General features: G+C 42.6%; 1 protein-coding gene across 1 annotated transcript; it reads left to right on the forward strand.

Moving 5' to 3' along the window:
* The first annotated feature begins 676 nt into the window (after positions 1-676).
* Positions 677-19,589, forward strand: LOC309511301 (uncharacterized protein). The gene is made up of 3 exons (XM_082186397.1): positions 677-900; positions 2,535-2,764; positions 17,319-19,589. Exon 3 carries the CDS (start codon positions 17,697-17,699, stop codon positions 18,954-18,956), a length of 1,260 nt encoding a protein of 419 aa, XP_082042523.1. The 5' UTR covers positions 677-900; positions 2,535-2,764; positions 17,319-17,696; the 3' UTR covers positions 18,957-19,589.
* The last annotated feature ends 2,728 nt before the right edge of the window (positions 19,590-22,317 follow it).

The raw sequence follows: 22,317 nt of genomic DNA on the forward strand, positions 1-22,317 counted from the left end.
TCTCTTTCCTTCAGTGATTCTGCTTGTTAACAGCAGGTGTTCATCAATAATGCTCAATCACCACTTAATTATCTCATTAACTTCAACACTGCATCAATGGTACTTTAACTCTGTGGTGTGCACACATATGAACACTGAGCAGTGTTAATTTAACATGGGCGTTTTTCTGTATACTATTACATAAATATTACCCGTTTCATTTACGTATGCCTGACAAATATAAATCACATTCAGTTTATTAATACAATTACATAAATCTTATCTGTTTCATTTATATATGACTGAAAAATATTAATCACATTCCTATTATTAATTGGTTTATGTTAAAACTATGTAATAGTTTGTAATTTGTAATGGAAATTTTATATGTAATTCAAATACATAAATCTTATGTTTAGACATTTTTTTAGTTTTTTTTTTGAGTGTGGTATTTTAGTGCCAATAAGCACTCTTTGGCTTGACAGAATTTAAACAGATACATCACTGCACCATGCTATGATCTGAAAGACATGATGGAGTAATAGAACAACTCCTAACAATACTACCATGATGTTTAAAAACATAAAACTTATCCAGTCTTGCCAATGAAATCATGTTACCACAAACATGAGACCAAGTGTATTGTTTTTGTTCTCCATCAAGCTGTCTCCAAATATCAATTAATTCATGTGGTTCTCTTACGAGAGGTCTCTCGTACTGCGTAAGTATCTTACGCTAGGGGAAAATCCCTTTTCCGCGAGATATTGAAGCCAAAAAATTATCCTTAATTTTGTATTATTGTAAAACGCGTTGCGGCAGCATACAGACATAGGCAAGACGGCTCGTGTGCCTATTGGCTGTTCTGCGGCAACTGCAGCAGCCTATCGAGCGAGGCCTAGCGTGACGTCAGACCCAATGAGGGTGCTTCGCGCCCACTGCGTCACGTCCCGCCGAAACGGGCGTGGCTTAGGCCTATAAATCCAGCTCGCAGGCAGCTGATATCTGATTTTTCATCTCTTCAGCGAAGCACACGCATCGCTGGATCCGGAGAGAAGCCGCGCCGTCTGAGGAAGCCTTTGCAGCGGGACGAGTCGTCACTGAAGTCGCTGGCCGCGCCACCTTCAATCGCCTTCCTGCTGCGCTATCCGGCGCCTATATCCTTAACACTCTCTGCTGTGTGTGTGTTCGCCGCCGCGACACACACTGTCTAAAAGAGCTTGCGTCTTTTTAAAGATGCCTTCCTGCAGCTCGTGCAGAGCCACACTCAGTGACGGGGACCGCCATGTGATCTGCGTTTCCTGCCTGGGTGAGGATCATGCAGCTCTCGCGCTCGCTGACGGCGGCTGCCCTCATTGCGAGCTACTATGGCGACTCTGAGGACTCGCCTGGCATATTTCGCTGAGACTGCACCTCCGCCCGCTGTAGTGCCGCGCCGTAAAAGCGCCGTGCTCAGCGGGTCCCGGAACCTTCCCCCACCCGTCAAAGCTCGCCGGTTCGCCCGCCAGCTTCACCGGCTTCGTCAGTGCCGCTTCCGTCGACGACGCTGATGAGAAAGCCGGGGGAGGATGATTCCTGCTCTCTCCTGGCATCGGGCAGTGAGGATTGGGCGAGCTCTGTGGATATCACGCCCTCTGCCCGCGCATCGTCAGGCAAAAGAGCTAGCATCGAGTCAGAGCTGATGCGCGTACTCGCACAGGCCGCGGCGAGCCTCGGCCTCGAGTGGTCTACGCCTGAACAGCCTGCTCACAACCGGCTGGATGGATACTTTCTTCCTGGGGAGTGCGCTTCGCCTGCGTCCAGACCAGCGCTCTTCTATTTCGCTAGCATTCTCCGCTGTTGACGATGCTAAAAACAGAGGGTACCATTCGCTGCCGCCGGTCGAAGAAGCGATAGCAGCCCACCTATGCCCGCCCTCCGCTGGACGGCGCGCTAAGCTGGCGCTACCTTCAAAAGCTTGCCGCATGACGTCAACCCTGCTCGGTCGCGCTTTCTCCGCCGCTGGGCAGGCTGCGTCAGCGCTGCATACTATGGCCACACTGCAAATTTTCCAGGCCGATCTCCTCCGAAAGCTGGACGAGAAAGGACCAGATGCAATTTGCGTGCCAGACTTGAGAAGTGCTACGGACCTCGCTCTCCGCGCTACTAAGTCTGCTGCACAGGCCATTGGACGGAGCATGGCCTCTCTCACTGTGACTGAGAGACACCTGTGGCTAACGCTTTCTGAGACGTCTGAGTCTGAGCGCGCCGCGTTCCTCGACGCTCCGCTTTCTCCTGCTGGCCTCTTCGGAACTTCCATCAAAGATTTCGCGGAAAGATTCGCCGAGGTACAGAAAGCGTCACAGGCTATGAAGCACTTCCTGCCGAAGCGCTCCAGTTCTGCAGCAGGCCGTGCGAAACCGTCTGCTCAGAGATCACAGCCTCAGCCTCCGCCCACCGCCGCCACTTCGGAGCGCCGACAGGCCCGAAGCGCGAGACCGCGCTCTCGCTCATCTGGCCGCCGCCCCGCCCCGCGTGGGCCGTGGCCCAGGATTGCGGTAAAGCCCAGGGCCCCGAAGTCGTCCTAGCACGCCTAGGGAAACGACGGTGTTCAAGTCCCGCCGCGTCCGGACTTCCACCAAAACTCATCGCTCGTTCAGTTCCAAGAATTGTGACTGTTCCAGTGTATTTTGCAGTCAACAAGCCGGTTCCACTGCCCGCTTGCCTGCACACAAATGCCGTTTTCACGGCTACCCAGATAAATCCCACAAATAGTGTATTTTCTGGTGTCCCGGCCACGGCCGATGGTGTTATGAGTGTAGACAAAATGCCCACTGCCCAGTGCTCTTTACTACACACAAGCACAGCCCGTCACACAGGGCTCGCACACATAAAATCAACCCAGTTCGATTGCGCATTAAACGTAGCAGATGTGCCCACTGCCCAGTGCCCACAATCAAGTCAAGTCAAGTCAAGTCAAGTCATCTTCATTTATATAGCGCTTTTAACAACGTAGATTGTTTCAAAGCAGCTTCACAGAGATAAGCGTATAATTTAAGGTAACAGAGATTGTTTTGGCTTTATAGCAGAGTTAAGTTATTTTCCATCTAAAGTTAGTTTTGATTGATTTGCTTCCGTCGCAACGATCATTTGTTATTAAATTAGGGGCCGCTAAGACGACACCATTCCCTCTACACAGACTTTAAACGCGAACCTGTGAGAAACGCTGATGGCGTTCACATGCGCATTTAGAATGGGTTCTATAGTTATGTGCATTTGAAATAACGCAGGTTTGGATTTTCCCTACAAGCCAAGCCTAAAAGCCAAAGTAAAAGTACTTGTCTTTCCTTATAAATTTTGATAAAGAATTTTATTTTATCGCTTAGGGGTAGGAACGCGAAACGAATTTTCCCGACAACGCCTTATCTGTAGAGTGGTAGAGGGATCCTCCATAGGGACAGACTAGTTGGCACTTCAGCACTGCGTTGTCATCGGGTCCAGGCGAAGGTCCTTCGTCAGATCTGGATACGGCCCGGATCCGGCAGGCTGCAGGAAAACCTCGGGATAAACACAGACACTAAAATTAGCGTAGATGCCATTCTTCTCATGATGTAACGAGTACATCAGGATTTATGGGAAGTGTTCCCGGTTCCGGCTGACCTAATCTATGCAGCCTAACATTAAATTATAGAAGTCTATAATGTATTATGTGAATGCTAGGTCAAAGAGATGTGTCTTTAATCTGGCTTTGAACTGACAGAGTGTGTCTGCTTCCCTGACAATGGTAGGAAGACTGTTCCAGAGTTTTGGTGCTAAATAGGAAAAGGATCTACCGCCAGCAGTCGATTTTGATATTCTAGGTATTATCAACTGGCCGGAATTTTGAGATCGCAATAGACGTGAAGGACTATAATGCGTTAAGAGCTCGCTCAAGTACTGCGGAGCTAAACCATTTAGTGCTTTGTAAGTAATCAGCAATATTTTAAAATTTATGCGATGTTTAATAGGGAGCCAATGCAGTTTTGACAGAACTGGGCTAATATGGTCATACTTCCTGGTTCTGGTAAGAACTCGAGCTGCTGCGTTTTGAACCAGCTGTAGTTTGTTTATTAAACGTGCAGGGCAACCACCCAGTAGAGCATTACAATAATCTAGCCTTGAGGTCATGAACGCATGAACTAATTGTTCCGCATTTGTCAATGAGAGCATATGGCGTAATTTAGATATATTTTTAAGATGGAAAAATGCAGTTTTACAGATACTAGACACGTGACTTTCAAATGAAAGATTGGTATCAAAGAGCACACCCAGGTTCCTAACCGACGACGAAGACTTAACAGAGCAGCCATCGAGTGTTAGACAGTATTCTAGATTATTACGTGAGGAAGTTTTTTGTCCAATAATTAGAAACTCTGTTTTTTCAGAATTTAGAAGTAGGAAATTACGAGTCATCCAATTTTTTATATCTGCTATGCATTCCGTTAATTTTGTGAATTGATAAGTTTCGTTAGGTTTTGAAGAAATATACAGCTGAGTATCATCAGCATAACAGTGAAAACTAATTCCATGTTTCCTAATGATATCTCCTAATGGTAGCATGTACAGAGTGAACAGCAGCGGTCCTAGTACTGAGCCTTGTGGTACGCCATACTGAACTTGTGATCGATGAGACATCTCATCATTTACTGCTACAAACTGATAACGGTCAGATAAGTATGATTTAAACCATGCTAGTGCATTTCCCGTAATGCCAACATAATGTTCTAATCTATTTAAAAGAACGTTGTGGTCAATGGTGTCAAATGCAGCACTAAGATCGAGTAACACTAATAGCGAGATACAACCACGATCGGATGATAAGAGCAAATCATTTGTGACTCTAACGAGAGCAGTCTCGGTACTATGGTAAGGTCTAAATCCTGACTGGAAATCTTCGCAGATATCATTTCTTTCAAGAAAGGAACACAGTTGTGAGGATACTGCCTTTTCTAATATCTTTGACAGAAAAGGTAGATTCGAGATCGGCCTGTAATTGACTAATTCTGTAGGATCAAGTTGCGTTTTTTTTAACAAGCGGTTTAATCATAGCCAGCTTAAAGTTTTTTGGTACGTATCCTAGAGACAAAGATGAATTAATGATATTGTTACGTTCCACGTGTCTTTGTGTATGTTTCTGTTGCTCTGTCTCTTCATTGCTTTCAGGTGGAGATTGCTCATTCGCTGCGTGTAGTCATTACGGGCACGCGTCGTCAGCTGTTCCACCAATCCACTACTGCGCTGCTGGGTTTAAAAACCCCATTCACAAGAAGAGAGGCAGATCATCGCCAGATCTCACTTAACTTGCCCTCACAGAGATGCTTTGTTTAAACGTAACCACTATTTGGAATGTCTTCGAGTTTAATACCATTAGAGACCTGAGTAACACTCCCTTGAGTTTTGTTGTAGCTTGTTATGCCTAGCACGCGATTTGAGAAAGCGCACGCCCAGCAACAACGGGAGGTAGGCTTTGTTATTGTTAACTAGGCGTGGAGTGTTCGCCAGTATTGTACTTTCGTTTTTAGTTAGTGTAGTTTATTTAAGGCGGCGTACCCGCTGAAGATTTCGGTTTTGTTTCTACATTTTTCTTTGACAGTTAGTTTAGAGGTACGATTAAAATTAGATATTATGGTTATGTTTTGATTATTTTATTGATTTGGCGACACTCCTGGTTTTCTTTTTTTTTGTATTTATTTTTAGATCTTGTGCACCTAATCTTTCATCTTGTATGAATAAACGTTTTTAAACGTATGTAGCGTTTCTTGCTGGTTTTTTCCTGCCTTCACACACAACAACTGTGCCTCACATAAATGTTATGTCATCATCCCTTTTTCCAACTTTAAACACGTAACAATATTAAGAAGAGGATCTATGACCTCTGGAAGCATCTCTTTCAGTAGCTTAGTCGGTATAGGGTCTAACATACATGTTGTCGATTTAGATGATTTAATGAGTTTAGTAAATTCTTCCTCTCCTATAGCAACGAACGAATCAAATTTTTCCTCAGGGAGACTACAATGCACTGCCTGATGCGATACTGTAGTAGACGGTTGCATTGTTATAATTTTGTCCCTGATATTATAAATCTTATAAGTGAAGAAGTTCATAAAGTCATTACTGCTGTGTTGCTTGGAAACTTCTGGGCTTGAAGATTTATTTTTCGTTAGTTTAGCCACCGTTTCAAATAAATACCTAGGATTATGTTTATTTTCTTCTAATAGGGTTGAAAAATAAGCAGATCTAGCAGCTTTTAAAGCCTCTCTGTAAGTAATCGAGCTCTCTTTCCATGAAATGCGAAATACCTCTAGTTTCGTTTTCTTCCAGTTGCGCTCCATTTTTCTGGCTGCTCTCTTAAGGGCCCGAGTGTGCTCATTGTACCACGGCGTTGGACTATTTTCTTTAATCTTCTTTAAGCGCAACGGAGCAACTGTGTCTAAAGTGCTGGAAAAGAGAGAGTTAAAAGTTTCTGTTGCAATATCAAGTTCTTCTAAGCTATCCGGGATGCTGAGATGATGAAACTGATCAGGAAGATTATTAATAAAGCAATCTTTAGTAGCAGAAGTGATAGGTCTCACATATTTGAAACACGGAGTCGGCTTTGAAGCCTTGGCTAAATGTAATTTACACGAGACTAGATAATGATCTGAGATGTCATCGCTCTGCTGCAGAATTTCAACGGCATCAACATTTATTCCGTGTGATAATATTAGATCTAGAGTATGATTACGACGATGAGTAGGTCCTGACACGTGTTGTCTAACTCCAATTGAATTTACAATGTCTTTAAATGCCAATCCCAATGCATATTTTTCATTATCGATGTGTATATTAAAATCACCAACAATTAGTACTTTATCTGCAGTCAATATTAATTCTGATAGAAAGTCAGCAAATTCTTTGATAAAGTCTGTATGGTGCCCTGGTGGCCTGTATACAGTAGCCAGCACAAATCTCAAACGTGATTTATCGTTTACACTATATATTTTTACATTAAGCACCAATGCTTCAAAAGAATTATATTTAAAACTTGATTTCTTAGTGGTTTTGAAGCTATTACTATAAATTACAGCAACACCTCCTCCTTTGCGTTTCAGACGAGGCTCATGTTTATAACAGTAATCTTGCGGGGTTGATTCATTTAAAGTAATGCAATCGTTTGGTTTTAGCCAGGTTTCTGTCAAACACAGCACATCTAGGTTATTATCTGAAATCATATCATTAACAATGAGTGCTTTTGAAGTAAGCGATCGAATATTCAGCAACCCAAGCTTTAGCATTTGCTCATCTGTATTATAGCTGTTTTTTATTTGTTGAACATCAATTAAATTTTTAACCTTAGATGGGTTAAAACGTTTTTTGGATTTCCAAATTCGGGGAACAGACACAGTCTCTATATGATGATAGCTAGGTGAAAGAGGCTCTATGTGATGTGATTTATCTGACCTGGGTGACGCGAGGCCGCTAGCAGACGGTCGGTTTAGCCAGTCTGTCTGCTTCCTGACCTGAGCCCCAGATTGTCATGTTTGAGCTCTAAGACTATGAGCCATATTACTAGAGAGAAGAGCAGCACCATCCCAGGAGGGATGAATACCATCTCTTTTCAACAGGTCAGGTTTGCCCCAAAAGCTTTTCCAATTGTCTATGAATTCTATATTATGTTGCGGACACCACCGAGACAGCCAACCGTTAAGCGAACACAATCTACTAACTATCTCATCACTCCTGCGAACAGGAAGGGGGCCAGAGCAAATTACAGTCCTTGACATCGTACTTGCAAGTTCACACACCTCTTTAATATTAATTTTGGTGATCTCCGACTGGCGGAGTCGAACATCATTAGTGCCGACATGAATAATGATCTTAGAGAATTTACGATTAGCATTAGCCAGCACTTTTAAATTTGCTTTGATGTCAGGCGCTCTGGCTCCCGGCAAACATGTGACTATGGTGGTTGGTGTCTCTATTTTCACGTTCCGTGTAATAGAATCGCCAATAACTAGGGCACAATCATTCTCAGTGGGTGTTTCACTGAGCGGGGCAAATCGATTTGTTATGGTAATCGGAACGGAAGAGTGGTTTTTAGATCCGCGACTAGAGCGATCCCTCACTGTCACCCATTTGCCCGGCTGCACAGGCTCTACTTCAGCCGGAACCGACTCATGTAAAGTGTTCACTATGCTATGCACATCCAAAACATCTGAAGCTCTAGCACTCTTACTATCCTCAATTAAAGTTTGGATGCGTGTTTCTAATTCTGAAATCTTCTCTGTCAACCTAACTGTCTCTTCACATTTATCACATATAAATCCTATATTGTCGACAGAGAAGGCTATGCTAAACATGTGACATGAAGTGCAGGTGACAATAACAGGACAAGACATTACTCACCGTGTTTGTTGAGTGATTCTTACTCACCTGAGCTTTTATGAACTCAAAGGCGCGGGCGCGCGAGAGAAAAATAAATAAATAAAAATCGCTGAGCGCACGGGTGGCGCGTTAACAGGCTAGCGAATTACTAGCGTTTTGTGCTAGTAGTACTAATAACAAAAGCTAGCGATGTCAGTTTAATCTGAGATGTTGGGTAAAATGTAGTAGTATAAACAACTAGAAATGGTAGTAAATGATGGTTCAAAACAAAGAAATACAAGGCTAAGACGGAGCTTACAGCACCGAAGCAAACAAACACACTCACAGCAGGCAGCGAGGCAGACAGGAGCAATCGATCAAGAAGGAGCAAAATCACTACGTTCTGCATGTCTCGAGGTTTCTGTAAAAACGAAACCAACGTGCATTCGCTCTGCTCAGGCGAACAATGCTCTCAGTGTGGTAAATGTGCCCGCTATCCCGCACCCAAATCCACTGTTATGGAAATTTTATATTTTACTCTTTCCCATTTACTTCTCAGATATTGTGTGGGTTTTTCCTTTGATTTAGCTTGTGATTCTCTCTCAGTGTGCATGTATGTCACCTGGCATGAACGAGTTCCTATTCAGGAAAGACAGAGAGGGTTGAAGAACCATTGTCTCGATCTGGTTTTACAGGGGGAGCAGGAAAATAAACTAGCTCGATCTGGTTTTACGGGGGGAGCAGGAAAATTACAGGAGAAGAGACTGTATAAAAGACTGTTTGGTTTCTGTGTGATTAGGTCTTGTTCCTATCACGAGGTAGCTGTCGTGGTATTTTTTTGTGAACAAACCTCTTAAAGAGAATAAAACTTCTTCTCTTTAATACAAATTGACTTTGAATGTTTCTTATGCCTGATGCTGTTTTGTTAGTTATTGTTTTTGCTATAACAATTGGCGACGAGGATGGGATTTCATGAGGTTTCTTCTGGTCCTGAGAAAGCGGATTGACGGACTGATCACCCTAAAGCACAAAAGGCTTTAGTCTTACCTCGCTGAAATTGAGAGAGAAGAGCCAAAACTGCTATATCAGGGCCAGGAGGAACCCACTGGAATCAGAAAAGAACTAAGCAGCAGTAAAAGCATCTCGGGTAAGAGACAGTAAAATTTTTTTTTTTTGTTGGGTGTAAATTGATATAACTGTGAATGAACCATAGTGGCTGGAACTATCTCTTTGGTACGGGCAGAGAAGGTTTTCGAGGGGGAGATTGTAACAAGCAGGGCTCTACAGTGCGAGTATTTCACTCGCATTTGCGTTTCATTTAGGAGTACATGTACTCCTTGGAAAAAGTTAGCGTAGGGCCCTGTCAAGTCAATTTTATGCCGAAAACTAGCTCGTAGGTGGACGGAAGAGCCACAGCTGATTAAGTAAGTGGACGGAAGAGCCACAGCTGATTAAGACAGAAAGCATATTTGCTACCCTTGCCGATTTGAGGTGACAAAATCGGATCTGTGAAGAGACGTCTCACAGATTATTAGACGCGCGTCGAAGGAAAATCCAGGAGAGATAGAAATCAGCCAATATGGGGTCATCTCAAAGCAAGCTTGAACTAAATTTTATAGCCTACACCAGTTTTCAGTCAAATGGAAAAAATTACGGCCAGAAATGCATGCAAGAAATTGGGAAACGGATAATTGTTTAACAAAGGGTTGTTGTAGTCGTGTTCAGCATGTAAAACTGTGAACAGACAGTAGTTTGTTGAACTGAAGAAGATAGAAGAAAACGAAAATAAATGCAGAAAGAATTAGCATTTAGGGAAAGATAGGAAAATACAATATTTTTATTGATAGAATTTACAAACAGTGAATTGTTGGATGGAAAAGAGAACAGAGTCGATACAGAAGGAACTGGCATGTAGGGAACGATAGAGTTCATGGAACTATTTATGAACGCCTGTTAAGTCAAATTAAGTTGAAATCGTATGAAGTGAGTTTTAGATAAAATAAGGCATTGAGTATGATTAACAGGGATTAACATGATATAAAGATAAGGAATCATGTTTCATTAAGTAGAATGGAAAAAAAAATCTATATTTTAGAGATAAAATAATTATTGAAATGATGTTTATTTTGACAACCATTGTCTTTTGAACCTAAAGGATCCAGCTATGCTGGGAGTATAGCAACAGCGCTTGCTTGTTCAACCCAGCTTCTGGATGTTAATATATACGTGATTTGTAATCAGTGTTGTTGATGATAACACAATTAGATAGATGTAAAGACAGCTATGTCCGAAGATTTGAGAAATCAATAATGTACAAAGTCAGATATTTTGTTGAAATTAAGTCATTGAAAGACAAGGACATTGTCTGTTTTATAAAGGAAATTATGGGTTGGAGATAATTTCCCTAGACACGTGTGACTAAAGTTAATCAGAAACTTTGTGAAACCCGCTTAGAATATTTAGATTTTCCATGTCGCTTATGAAAATTAATGTTCTGCCAATAATAATGATGTGAATGTGCTTTATTGTATTAATGTTTTGAAAACAAGGTTATTTAAGAATAGATTGCCATATTTATATAACAAGAGTTGAAGGTGCAAGGCTAGGATAGCTGTCTGTGTAATTTAGAGACTGAGAACAAGATTTGAGGAATCTTGTGATTTCTGTGAAACAGTAGAGATAAGTGGGACTGAATAATTATAATACAATCTTGTGATTTAAGTTGAATCTGCAGACCAACCATTTGATAGAAGAATAAGCTATCAAACCAGTGTTAATGAAATTGATGACATGCTAAATTTCTTTATACTGTATGAAGAGTAACTGAATAGTCCTGATACAAAAGAGAGCAAATGCTGTAAGCAGCTCTGCTCTGAAGCTCTCAGTTTAAAGAGATTTGCAGATTATGTTTTTGTAAAAGTTTGATTCTGATTGGAAAGATAAACTTTGACTGGCTCCAAACAAAGAAAGTGCCAAAATAACACAAATTTAAAGAAAAGTCTGTGTTAATATGGGTTAGAAAGTAAATCAATGTTAATATGATGAAGATTATGATTCGGCTGGGACAGTGTGGGAAAATGCAGAGAACTTATCAGTGGCTCTGTTTGCATTTCCTGAATAGAACACACACTGTTTCAGGGGTGTAAAGTAGGGTGGAGATGTTAGAAAGATCAGAGTGATAAGACTGTAGGCAGAATAACAGAGTGTTTTACTGCGGTCAGCGGGGTCATTCAGTGACTGTAAAATGCCCACTGTATGACTGTAAAAGTAAATGAGGGAGAAAAGAAAGTTGATAGATGGAACTTTTGAAAGTTGTTAAGAAGATTGAAAGATATTAAGTGTAAGGAATTCCTTTTGAAAGGAAAGAACTATAAAAAGTACCGGTTGACGTAAAATTACAGATGAGCTAAATGAGTTGCAAAATATTTTTAAAGTACCGGTCACTAAAAGGATGATTGTGTTTTGAATGAAACGCTTTGATAAGGTTTTAGATGATATAGAGAGACAAATCTAAAGAATGATTTATAGTGATAATATAAAAAAAAAAAAGTATGACAAGCAGAGAGCGCAGTCTCAAAAGTTAGTATGAATCATAGAAGCAGATTGATAAACTCCTATATCAGTCCTGAATGCCTCAAGAGTCTCTCTCTCATTCAATGCCAGCTGAAATCTGTTGTCTGAGCCTGTGTAAAGCACAGTGTTCCAGTTGAAAATTATAGATATGGAAAAGCTCAAACAAATCATGCTATAGGCAGTTCAGATTTGATAAATTTAGAGGACAATTTGTAAATGTTTTAGAAATAAATCTGAATGATTTTAAGAATTCTTTAAAATAATACTGTTTTGAACTTGTTTATTTTAGGACCACTTGATATTAGTCTGATGTCTGATATTAGCCTCCACCATGAAACAGGGCCGATGGCTCCGGCTACAGAAGTAATAATACACTGAAAGTACGGTTGTGATCTAAATTCACTGAGTATAATCTAAGCAGCTAGGTTGCTGCCTTTAAAATGATTAATTAATTTAAGTGATTAAATACTGCTGTTATTAATCTGTCTCCCTATGTTTAACACTAGTAGGCAGTCCGAATGGCTCTGATGACTCTTGAATGCGCCTTTTCCTAAGCTCCAGAAAACAACAGATTATGTTGAAGAAACGGTCACAGATTCTGTAATGGGGAAGAGCGGTTACCAGTGTGTACGCAGTGATTACCCCAGGGACGGGTAAGATCCTTTTGGCCAAAGGGCAACTTAAGACAGGGGGGTCACGCCACAAACACTGGGCATCTCCTGATGGAGGTGTTTTTATGTGAGATGGATATGAGAGTGGCGCTGATTGACTGAGTGGCCACCAGCATCAGCAGATCATTGAGAGGCGAGATGAGCTATGAGAAGTTACGGCAGTCTGACCCAGAAAATGTGAGTTCCTCTATATACCACTCACCAGAAACCGATTTCATTGTATGGCTTGTTTTCCATTGTGACAAGCGTCTACATCTATGCCAGGGAGACAACACCCTGAAGAAAAGAAAATGATTGCTTAAGAGCTAATGGAAATGGGCTTTCAAGAGCCAACTGAGACCGTGAGGTGATTGTCATTATTTGTTGTGGAGACCGTAACAAAACGTATTAATTTATATAAGGAACATGATGTTGGTTGCCTTATGGGCAAGGAAAAATGTTTGATATTGAACTAGTTTTAACTCCTGAAGGTCGTTAGACATGGTGGTGGCTAAAGATGAGGACAGCTTGTGATGAGTCAAGAGAAATTTCTGAAAAACGAAGGTTAGGTGAATTGAGTATTTAAACTAAAGATAACCTTAGAAAAGATCATAGCATAATGTATTTTAGATTGTTGTAATGGTTCTAATTTGAGTCAAACATTTGTATTTTGACATTTGTGAACTATTAAGGATTGACTATGACTATGATTATTTTAGTTACAGTCCTAGGAGGCTGTTGAAAAGATTATTTGCTTATAGTGAGAGAGAAAGAGACTGCTTGAGTGGAGGAAGGGATGGTACTCTGTCTGTCTTTCTGTTATCAGTCAGCCAAAGAAAGCTGAAGCAAAGTAATGATAATGCACCAAAACAATCCAGCTGACTTTTCTAAAATCAAATGAATAATGAACAGACATGTTTTGAAACTGGTTAAGAGGCCATAAAAAACATTAGATAAAAGATACAGGAAAATGTAAGGTTAAAATGTCATTTAAAATTTAAATATTTTTAGAGAAAAGATATAAATAAGAAATGAGCGGTTCATAGTCAGGGATGAGTGTGAGTGTTAATTCATGTTTTGTACAGTATGTGTTAGTTAAGGACAACTATCCTGTCTGAATAGTGTGTATAAATTTGTCATTAACCTCTGGAAAGAGTGTTTTAGTATTATAGATGGGTTAAGGCAAATGACAAATTTGAAAGTAAGCTGAGGATTGTGAGTCAATCTGATGAGAAGGCAACACAGAACATAGGACGAGCTTTAAGTTGATTGATCATCGAGCTCTGTCTGTTAATTGTTATTTTGGTCATTTATGATGTGCAGTAGATTTGAATTACTTTCTGGACAGGTTTAAGTATTGATGTGTAAATTAGAATTGTGAAGTCGTAGATAGCCGTCAGTCATGTGTTGAGAAAATATTATAGATTTGACAGCAAAAAACACGTAGGCTAAGTAAATATCAGATTATCCAGAGAGCCCTTAACAGTTATGTATTGTAAAAAGGGGGAGATTGTTATTCGACTGACGTTGACGAAGTGTGGAAACCACAACCTGACCTGACCAATTGATGACCTGGAGAATGTTTGTAGATGACTGAATTGCGAGACCAACAACAGGCCTGAAAAGCAGGATACGCTGTGAGACTCTGGGCCGTTGCCTTAAAACAATTTGATAAGAAGATGAAATTGTGGCTTTAAGTAATATTTTTGTTTAAGAGGCAAAGAAAGATGTCTAAAGAAAATTTGGCTGAAGGACAACGTTTGGGTCAGAAGGACAGGAAAGCCCAGGGGGTTAGAAGGACCATTTGTCTAAAACCAGCTGATCTTGTCATACAGGAGTGAACGGGCAGGGCAGACTGTGCCCAGTGAAAACAATGGCTTTGGATAAATTTGACTAGTTATCCTGGCCTGGGTTATTATTGTGGCAGAAAGGTGCCACACCTGCGCAGCGCATAACTTACATTTTTTATTTTTTAGGATGTCAGAACGGATTGCATCAAACAGAACTGATTCTGTTCCAAATGTATACATTTTGTCTTGTTAACATGAGCAAAGTGAAGAAACAGTGCCTAACCCTGTGCAATGCCTAACTTAAAATTTTCATTTTGCAGGATGTCAGGATGGACTGAACCAAACAGAACTAATTCTGTATTGTTTTGTTAACATGAGCAATGTGGGTTGAGTGTTTTTCAGGGGGAAAGGACCCTGAGTGCTATTCAATGAGCAAGAAATTATACGATGATATGTTTCAGGTTGAAAATTCCACAGGTCACACCAAAAGGGACGACAAGACAAGCGGTCACTAACAAAATCACTTAAGGTCTGCATTCACAGGTGACAGCAGACAGTAAAAGACTCATTCAGTGGGGGTGCGATCGTGATCTAAGGGAAAATCTTGTAAGGATTTGAAAATGATTGAAGAGTGTTAGACCTGGGTCCAAGCATCTCACCTTAAACTACAAAACCAACGTCAGCAACCCCACACGCCAATGCAAAGAATAAAGTGGGGGATCAATGATATGTGCTAGAAACATATCTCTCCCTGCCTACGGTGGAAAATCCTCTCTACGGCATGCAAAGTGCCATATTGGTGAAAACGGAACATCCATGAGGCAACAAGATGATCAACAGACCTGGAGGAAAATGTTGACCAATTAATGGTTGAAGAAAAGTTTTATGATTTTATTTGATTGAATCAAACTAGGGATTGACTTGTTAGGTGCAAATGTAGAAAATCTATTAACTGATGTGTAATAAGCTATGAAAGACAGCCCGCAATGGAAGTATTAGAGGGAATTTTGAACAACTACATTGGTTAGAAGGATGCAGGGTCTGAAATGAGGGTCTGGTTCTCAACCAAAAATATTTGATCAAAACTAATGTTAATGAAACTAAATCGTTTATCAGAGAATGATAAAGAGGAGGAATTGTTATGGAAATTTTATATTTTACTCTTTCCCATTTACTTCTCAGATATTGTGTGGGTTTTTCCTTTGATTTAGCTTGTGATTCTCTCTCAGTGTGCATGTATGTCACCTGGCATGAACGAGTTCCTATTCAGGAAAGACAGAGAGGGTTGAAGAACCATTGTCTCGATCTGGTTTTACGGGGGGAGCAGGAAAATAAACTAGCTCGATCTGGTTTTACGGGGGGAGCAGGAAAATTACAGGAGAAGAGACTGTATAAAAGACTGTCTGGTTTCTGTGTGATTAGGTCTTGTTCCTATCACGAGGTAGCTGTCGTGGTATTTTTTTGTTAACAAACCTCTTAAAGAGAATAAAACTTCTTCTCTTTAATACAAATTGACTTTGAATGTTTCTTATGCCTGATGCTGTTTTGTTAGTTATTGTTTTTGCTATAACACCACTCATAGACATGACAAGTCCTACGGGACTCGCCCAGCCCTCCCCCTCTCGGTTAACCACCGCAGAGGAGTCGAGCGCGGGCAATCTGCCCGCTGTTATCAGCGCGCCCTCTGCCTCGAATGTCATAAGCGTGAAGCTTATGTTGCAGCACACCGAAGCCCCTCTGTCGCTGAGCGACCAGAGCGCGCTTTGCATTCAACCCCTAGCCATTTGTGCAGATGCATGGGCAAGGCTACCCGGGGTTTCGAAGTGGGTGCTAGACATTATAGAAAGAAGCTATTCGCTACAGTTTCGCCGACGCCCTCATCGCTATGCGACACGCGTCGAGACCACGGTAAAAACAGAAGTAGCACACCTACTTCGAGCCGAAATTTTGAAACTGTTGAGCAAAGGGACCATATAGCCGTTATCTCAAGCTCAGCGCGAAGGAGGGCTATACAGCAGATACTTCCTGGTACCGAAAAAAGACGGGGGTTTCAGACCCATACTAGATCTAAGGCAACTGAACAGAGTGCTTGCAAAGCGACAGTTCAGAATGCTCACGACCAGAAAAATCCTCACGCAGATTCACAGAGGAGATTGGTTTGTGTCATTAGATCTGAAGGACGCGTATTTTCAAATACAGATAGCGTCACGTCACAGGCGATATTTTAGATTCGCCTTCGAGGGCCAGGCATATCAGTACACAGTCCTACCGTTCGGCTTGTCCCTAGCACCCCGTACATTTACGATGTGCATGGACGCAGCGCTCGCACCCCTCAGACTACAGGACATGCGAGTATTGAACTACTTGGACGATTGGCTGATTCTAGCTCAATCTCACTCGGTGCTCATAGAGCACAGGACCATTTTACTCGATCACCTCGAGAATCTGGGTCTCAGAGTCAATTGGGCGAAGAGTTCTCTGTCCCCCAGACAGATAATATCTTTTCTGGGCACAGAACTGGACTCACTGTCTATGATAGCGCGACTGTCACCACAGCGCGTACTAGACATTCAGCGCGCAGTGAGCTTTTTCCGCTGTGGCGCATCTGTCCCGCTCAAGAAATTTCAGAGGATGCTAGGTCTCATGGCCTCAGCATCATCAGTACTTCAGCTGGGCTTGCGCCCGCTACAGTTCTGGCTGAAAGCGCGAGTGCCGCGCCGAGCGTGGGCTTCTGGTCTGCTTCGTCACAAGGTCAATCAGAAATGCATCGCAGCTCTGAAACCTTGGAAAGCAAACGACTGGTACCAATCAGGTGTAAGCCTGGGGACTTCCTCAAGTGTGAAGGTAGTGTCTATGGACGCATCCACCTCGGGATGGGGAGCGCTGCTCGAGGGCAGACCGTTCTTCGGCCAATGGTCAGAACGGGAGAAGCTTCTACACATAAACTGCCTCGAAATGCTGGCAGTAGACAATGCGCTGACGCGTTTTTGTCCCCAAATACGAGGACACCACGTCCTGGTCCGCTCGGACAACATGTCAGTGGTGTCCTACATAAATCGCCAGGGCGGCCTCAGGTCCCGAAACCTGCACAGGCTGACAGAACGCCTCCTGGTGTGGGCTCAGCGCAACCTGCTCTCACTGAGAGCAGCGCATGTGCCAGGGCTCTTAAATGTAGGACCGGACAGACTGTCCAGGAACAATGTTCCGACAGGCGAGTGGTCTCTACACCCACAGACAGTCCAGCTGCTGTGGAAGAAATTCGGCAGAGCGGAAGTAGACCTGTTCGCGTCTCAAGAAAACGTTCACTGTCTGGAATTTTTCTCCAAGAGCAGGGACGCGCTCATGTATGGCCCCGCCGCCCGCTCTATGCCTTTCCTCCCGTCTCTCTCCTGCCTCAGGTGATAGAACGGATCAGGGAAGAAGGATGCTCAGTGCTACTTGTAGCGCCGTTCTGGAAAAATCAACCCCGGTTCCCAGTTCTGATGCAGCTAGCGAGCACTGCCCCATGGCCAGTGCCAGTGAGGAGGGACCTCCTCTCTCAGGCCAAGGGCTCGATTTGGCATCCGCGCCCAGAGCTGTGGTCCCTTCATGTTTGGGCCATCAACGGGTACCCGCTGACCTCCCAAGCGGAGTGTTAAACACAATCACGCAGGCTAGAGCTCCGTCTACGCGACGTCTCTATTCCTCGAAATGGTCAGTGTTCTCCAGCTGGTGCACAGCTCTTGGCGTGTCGCCCCCAGACTGTGGGGTGACGGAGGTTCTCTCCTTCCTACAAGAGCTGTTGGACAAGGGCAGGACCCCTTCCACGCTCAAAGTTTATGTGGCGGCCATAGCAGCGTTCTCAAAAACAACGCTTGGTCAGTCAATAGGAAGGAACGATTTTGTCATCCGCTTCCTTAGGGGAGCTAAGAGGCTGAATCCTCCCAGACCTCCCTCAGTCCCTGTATGGGACCTTTCTACGGTGCTGGAAGCCATGAAAGGTGACCCATTCGAGCCTTTACAGACGATTGATCTTAAACACCTGTCTTTCAAGACAGTGTTTCTTCTGGCTCTCGCTTCAGTGAAGCGCATAGGGGACTTACACACGCTCTCAGTAAGCGCGACGTGCATGGAGTTTGGGCCTAATGACTCAAGAGTTATACTCAAACCTAAGCATGGTTATGTTCCAAAATCCCTCAACACACCGTTTAGGGCGCAGGTCATTTCCCTGTCAGCCCTACCGGTCTCTGACGAGGAAGGAGACGCGAGCTTCCTTTGTCCAGTCAGGGCATTAAGAGCTTATGTGTTTCGCTCATCTGTCTTCAGACAGACAGAGCAGCTCTTTGTTTCGTTCAGCGGATGTTCCAAGGGACTAGCCGCGTCAAAACAGAGCCTATCCAGATGGATAGTTGACGCCATTGCGCTGGCGTACACTTCCAAGGGTATGCAGTGCCCGTTGGGTGTCAGAGCGCACTCCACGAGAAGCATGGCTTCATCGTGGGCCTGGTCAAGTGGGATTGCCTTGCAAGATATATGTATGGCGGCAGGCTGGGCCTCCCCGTCTACATTTATAAGGTTTTATAACCTAGAGGTTCCCGCCTTACAGGCCAGGCTGTTGTCGGTCTAAATATACCAGTACTGTCTGTTCTGATGCTATCGGTTCAGAATACTGTGTCTGCTGAGCACTGCTCGATGAGCACTGCTCGCTGATCGACCGCAAAATGCTTATGGGCAAATTAATAAGACCCACAATTTTCCATCAGTTCAGGCCGTACTCCGCCCTGTCTGTATGATGTAATTTGCGTCTGAGGGACGCTGCTATATGTGGAAGAGCGCGGCTCCGCCCCTCCCTCTTCCCGGACTCCCTGTGAGTTCCCCTGGTGATTATGCACTATATGAACCTCAGGCTTTCGCCCTTGGGTCTTTGGTGTCAGATCCCAGCACGCACGGCGTTTTACATTGGGTCCCCTAGCGTAAGATACTTACGCAGTACGAGAGAAGAGGGAATGAGTACTGCGTATCTTGCCGTGCATGCACACGCTCTGGTTAGCTTCGGCGATGAAAAACCAGATATCAGCTGCCTGCGAGCTGGATTTATAGGCCTAAGCCACGCCCGTTTCGGCGGGACATGACGCAGTGGGCGCGAAGCACCCTCATTGGGTCTGACGTCACGCTAGGCCTCACTCGATAGGCTGCTGCAGTTGCCGCAGAACAGCCAATAGGCACACGAGCCGTCTTGCCTATGTCTGTATGCTGCCGCAACGCGTTTTACAATAATAAAAAATGAAGGATAATTTTTGGGCTTCAATATCTCGCGGAAAAGGGATTTTCCCCTAGCGTAAGATACTTACGCAGTACTCGTTCCCTCTTCTAGAGAGAACCGAGGTTACGTTAGTAACCGAGTACGGTTTTTTTTTTTTTTTTTACCGAACAAGACGTTGACATGAAGGTAAATGAGGTTCCACGTGATTTCTATCCAAGTTGGACTTTTTCTATCCAAAATCACCACCCAAAATTAAATACTTCACGTTCTGTAAAACAGAGGACAAAGTAGGCTACTTAAAAATAGGATTCTTTCAACAGCTGAAGTTGGTATATACACACAATAAACGCAACAAATACAACATTTTCAAAAGAGGCTCTTACTTTCAAAAGTCTACCTTTAATAACCTCTTCAACCTGATAAGAGTGTGGGCTGAAACTCTAAGCAAAGAGAACAGCAACTCCGCCACTAATTGAGATTTGCAGCCTAGTTATGATTCTTTAGTTATGTTAGGGTAACTTCAAATGTTGATATCCAAAGATGATGTATCACTGCTTTAATGTCTTCAAATCCCCATCTTTCTTGGTATCAAAATAATCCTCTTTTGATTTTATAATCAATGATGTAGCTTACAATGTGTTATGATAAAATGCATCATAATATTTTTACCAAACTTTTGTGTAAAAACTGCACAAATTCTCCATGCCACCATAAACATGCAAATGGAGATAAGATGAAAAAAAGACTTTTTTTCCTAGCTTATTGCGCTTAATAACTCTTTTTAACATCAAGCAAATCACACGCTCAGTATATTCACTGCTATATGCGTCGACCTGAAAGTTCGACTTCAAGTAGCCTATTAAAATCTTTCAGAAATCGCAAGCCACTGCGACATGCATATCGCGATATGTACATTAGTGATTTTATGATAATTTCGATATATTGTGCAGCCCTACGTAACAGTGTCACAATGGACTTTTTTAATTCAGTTTATCAGATTAAAGCACTGCTGGATCTCATGCTGTCACAGGGCTAGTATAATAAATGACTCTAATGAGAACAGTAAATGAGGCCAATATGTGATGATTATCAATAAGAAGCCAAAATCATATTATCACGTTTTCTCTTTCTGTTCTCACCGTAATAAGTGGGTACAGCGGCCAGAGGCATTTATATAGTGCTTTCATATGTACTACTGTAAACCCAAAACACTTCACAACCATGTCAGGGAATCTCTCCTCAACCACCACCAGTATGCAGCATCCACTTGGATGGTGTGACGGCAGCCACCGTACAACGGTGCCAGTGCGCTCACCATACACACTCACACACATACCAGCTATAGGTGGAGACAGTGCACTCACCACACATCAGCTATAGGTGGAGAGGAGAGAGAGTGATAGAGCCAATTCAATGTAAGGGGATTATTAGGAGGCCATGATTGGCAAGGGCCAATGGAGGGAATTTGGCCAGGGCACGGGGGTTACACACCTGCTCTTTACGAGAAGTGCCATGGGATTTTAATTCACAGGACCTCGGTTTAACGTCTCATCCGAAGGACAGAATGTCTAATGTTAAAAATTCAAGGGTCAAGAGCCCAACTTAAGCAAACATTGATCTATATCACAAACCAAACATTTTCAATTAAATATCAATATCTAAAAATCTGTTATTTCTCAATAAGAACTTCTGTAGATGTCTGACAGAAATAAAGTCAGTCTGGTTAGTAATAAGTGAAGCTGGTAATGCTGTTAGTGGAGTTGTTTAATTCTCCTCTGCTGAGATCTTCACAGATTGTATGTCTTCTTTTAACTTTTGTTTCATTTAAGGCTGTGTTTGGATGTCAGTTGTTCTTGTGTTTCTCTTTTTTTTCTGTTCTTGTTTTTTCTCTTTTCCTCAGTGATTCTGTTTATTATCATCAGCTATCTTTAATAAGACTCATTCATCACTCAATCACTTAATTATCTCATTAACTCCAACACTGATTCAGTGTTTCATTTAACACCCTGTAGTGTGCACACTGAGCAGTGTTCATTTCTTCTGGGCAAACCATGTTGGGCCTTCAAAACTGAGGACAAAACTGGACGAGCCCCAGCTAGACAGCAGGTCAAACCCATCTCGGCCCCATGGCTGTGCTGGCTGGGTAGGCATTCATGTATTATTATAAATATTAACATTATGAATTTCTGCTTTGAAAAGCTACATTGAAACTAGTGTTGTCAAAAGTACCAAATTCTGTACCAAGTCAGTGCTGAAATTTAAAAAATGTGACAATACCAGAATTTCCCTTTAGCATTTTGAGCGACGTTGAACGGATTCTCAAACACTTCTAGTTGGCAATTGCGTTCAGGCGCTCAGCATGTATGTATGTGTGTGTGTGTGTGTGTGTGTGTGTGTGTGTGTGTGTGTGTGTGTGTGTGTGTGTGTGTGTGTGTGTGTGTGTGTGTGTGTGTGTGTGTGTGTGTTAAAGCCAGGTAATAAGTCATGCGGACACATGATTTCCAACAAAAAAAAATGTTTTATTGTGACCAACCAATCAAAAAATGTCACTAATAAAGAATACAAACTTAATCCAAAAGTAATATAACAAATAATAGCTAGACTTAAAATAAACTTCAACCTTCACCTCAGTATAAGGAAAAACGAAGGAAACCTGAACAGAACAAAATCTGACCTCCTAACTGAGACACCAGACCGGTGTTTAAGATAAACCGTGAGCCCACTT

This window comes from Leuciscus leuciscus (assembly GCF_965113295.1).
Source record: "Leuciscus leuciscus genome assembly, chromosome: 1".
In the NCBI taxonomy this organism is placed as follows: Eukaryota; Metazoa; Chordata; class Actinopteri; order Cypriniformes; family Leuciscidae; genus Leuciscus; species Leuciscus leuciscus.

What these genes read in the sequence shown, in the direction of transcription:
- LOC309511301 (XM_082186397.1), top strand. Translation starts at nt 17,697, where the DNA reads ATGGCCCCGCCGCCCGCTCTATGCCTTTCCTCCCGTCTCTCTCCTGCC.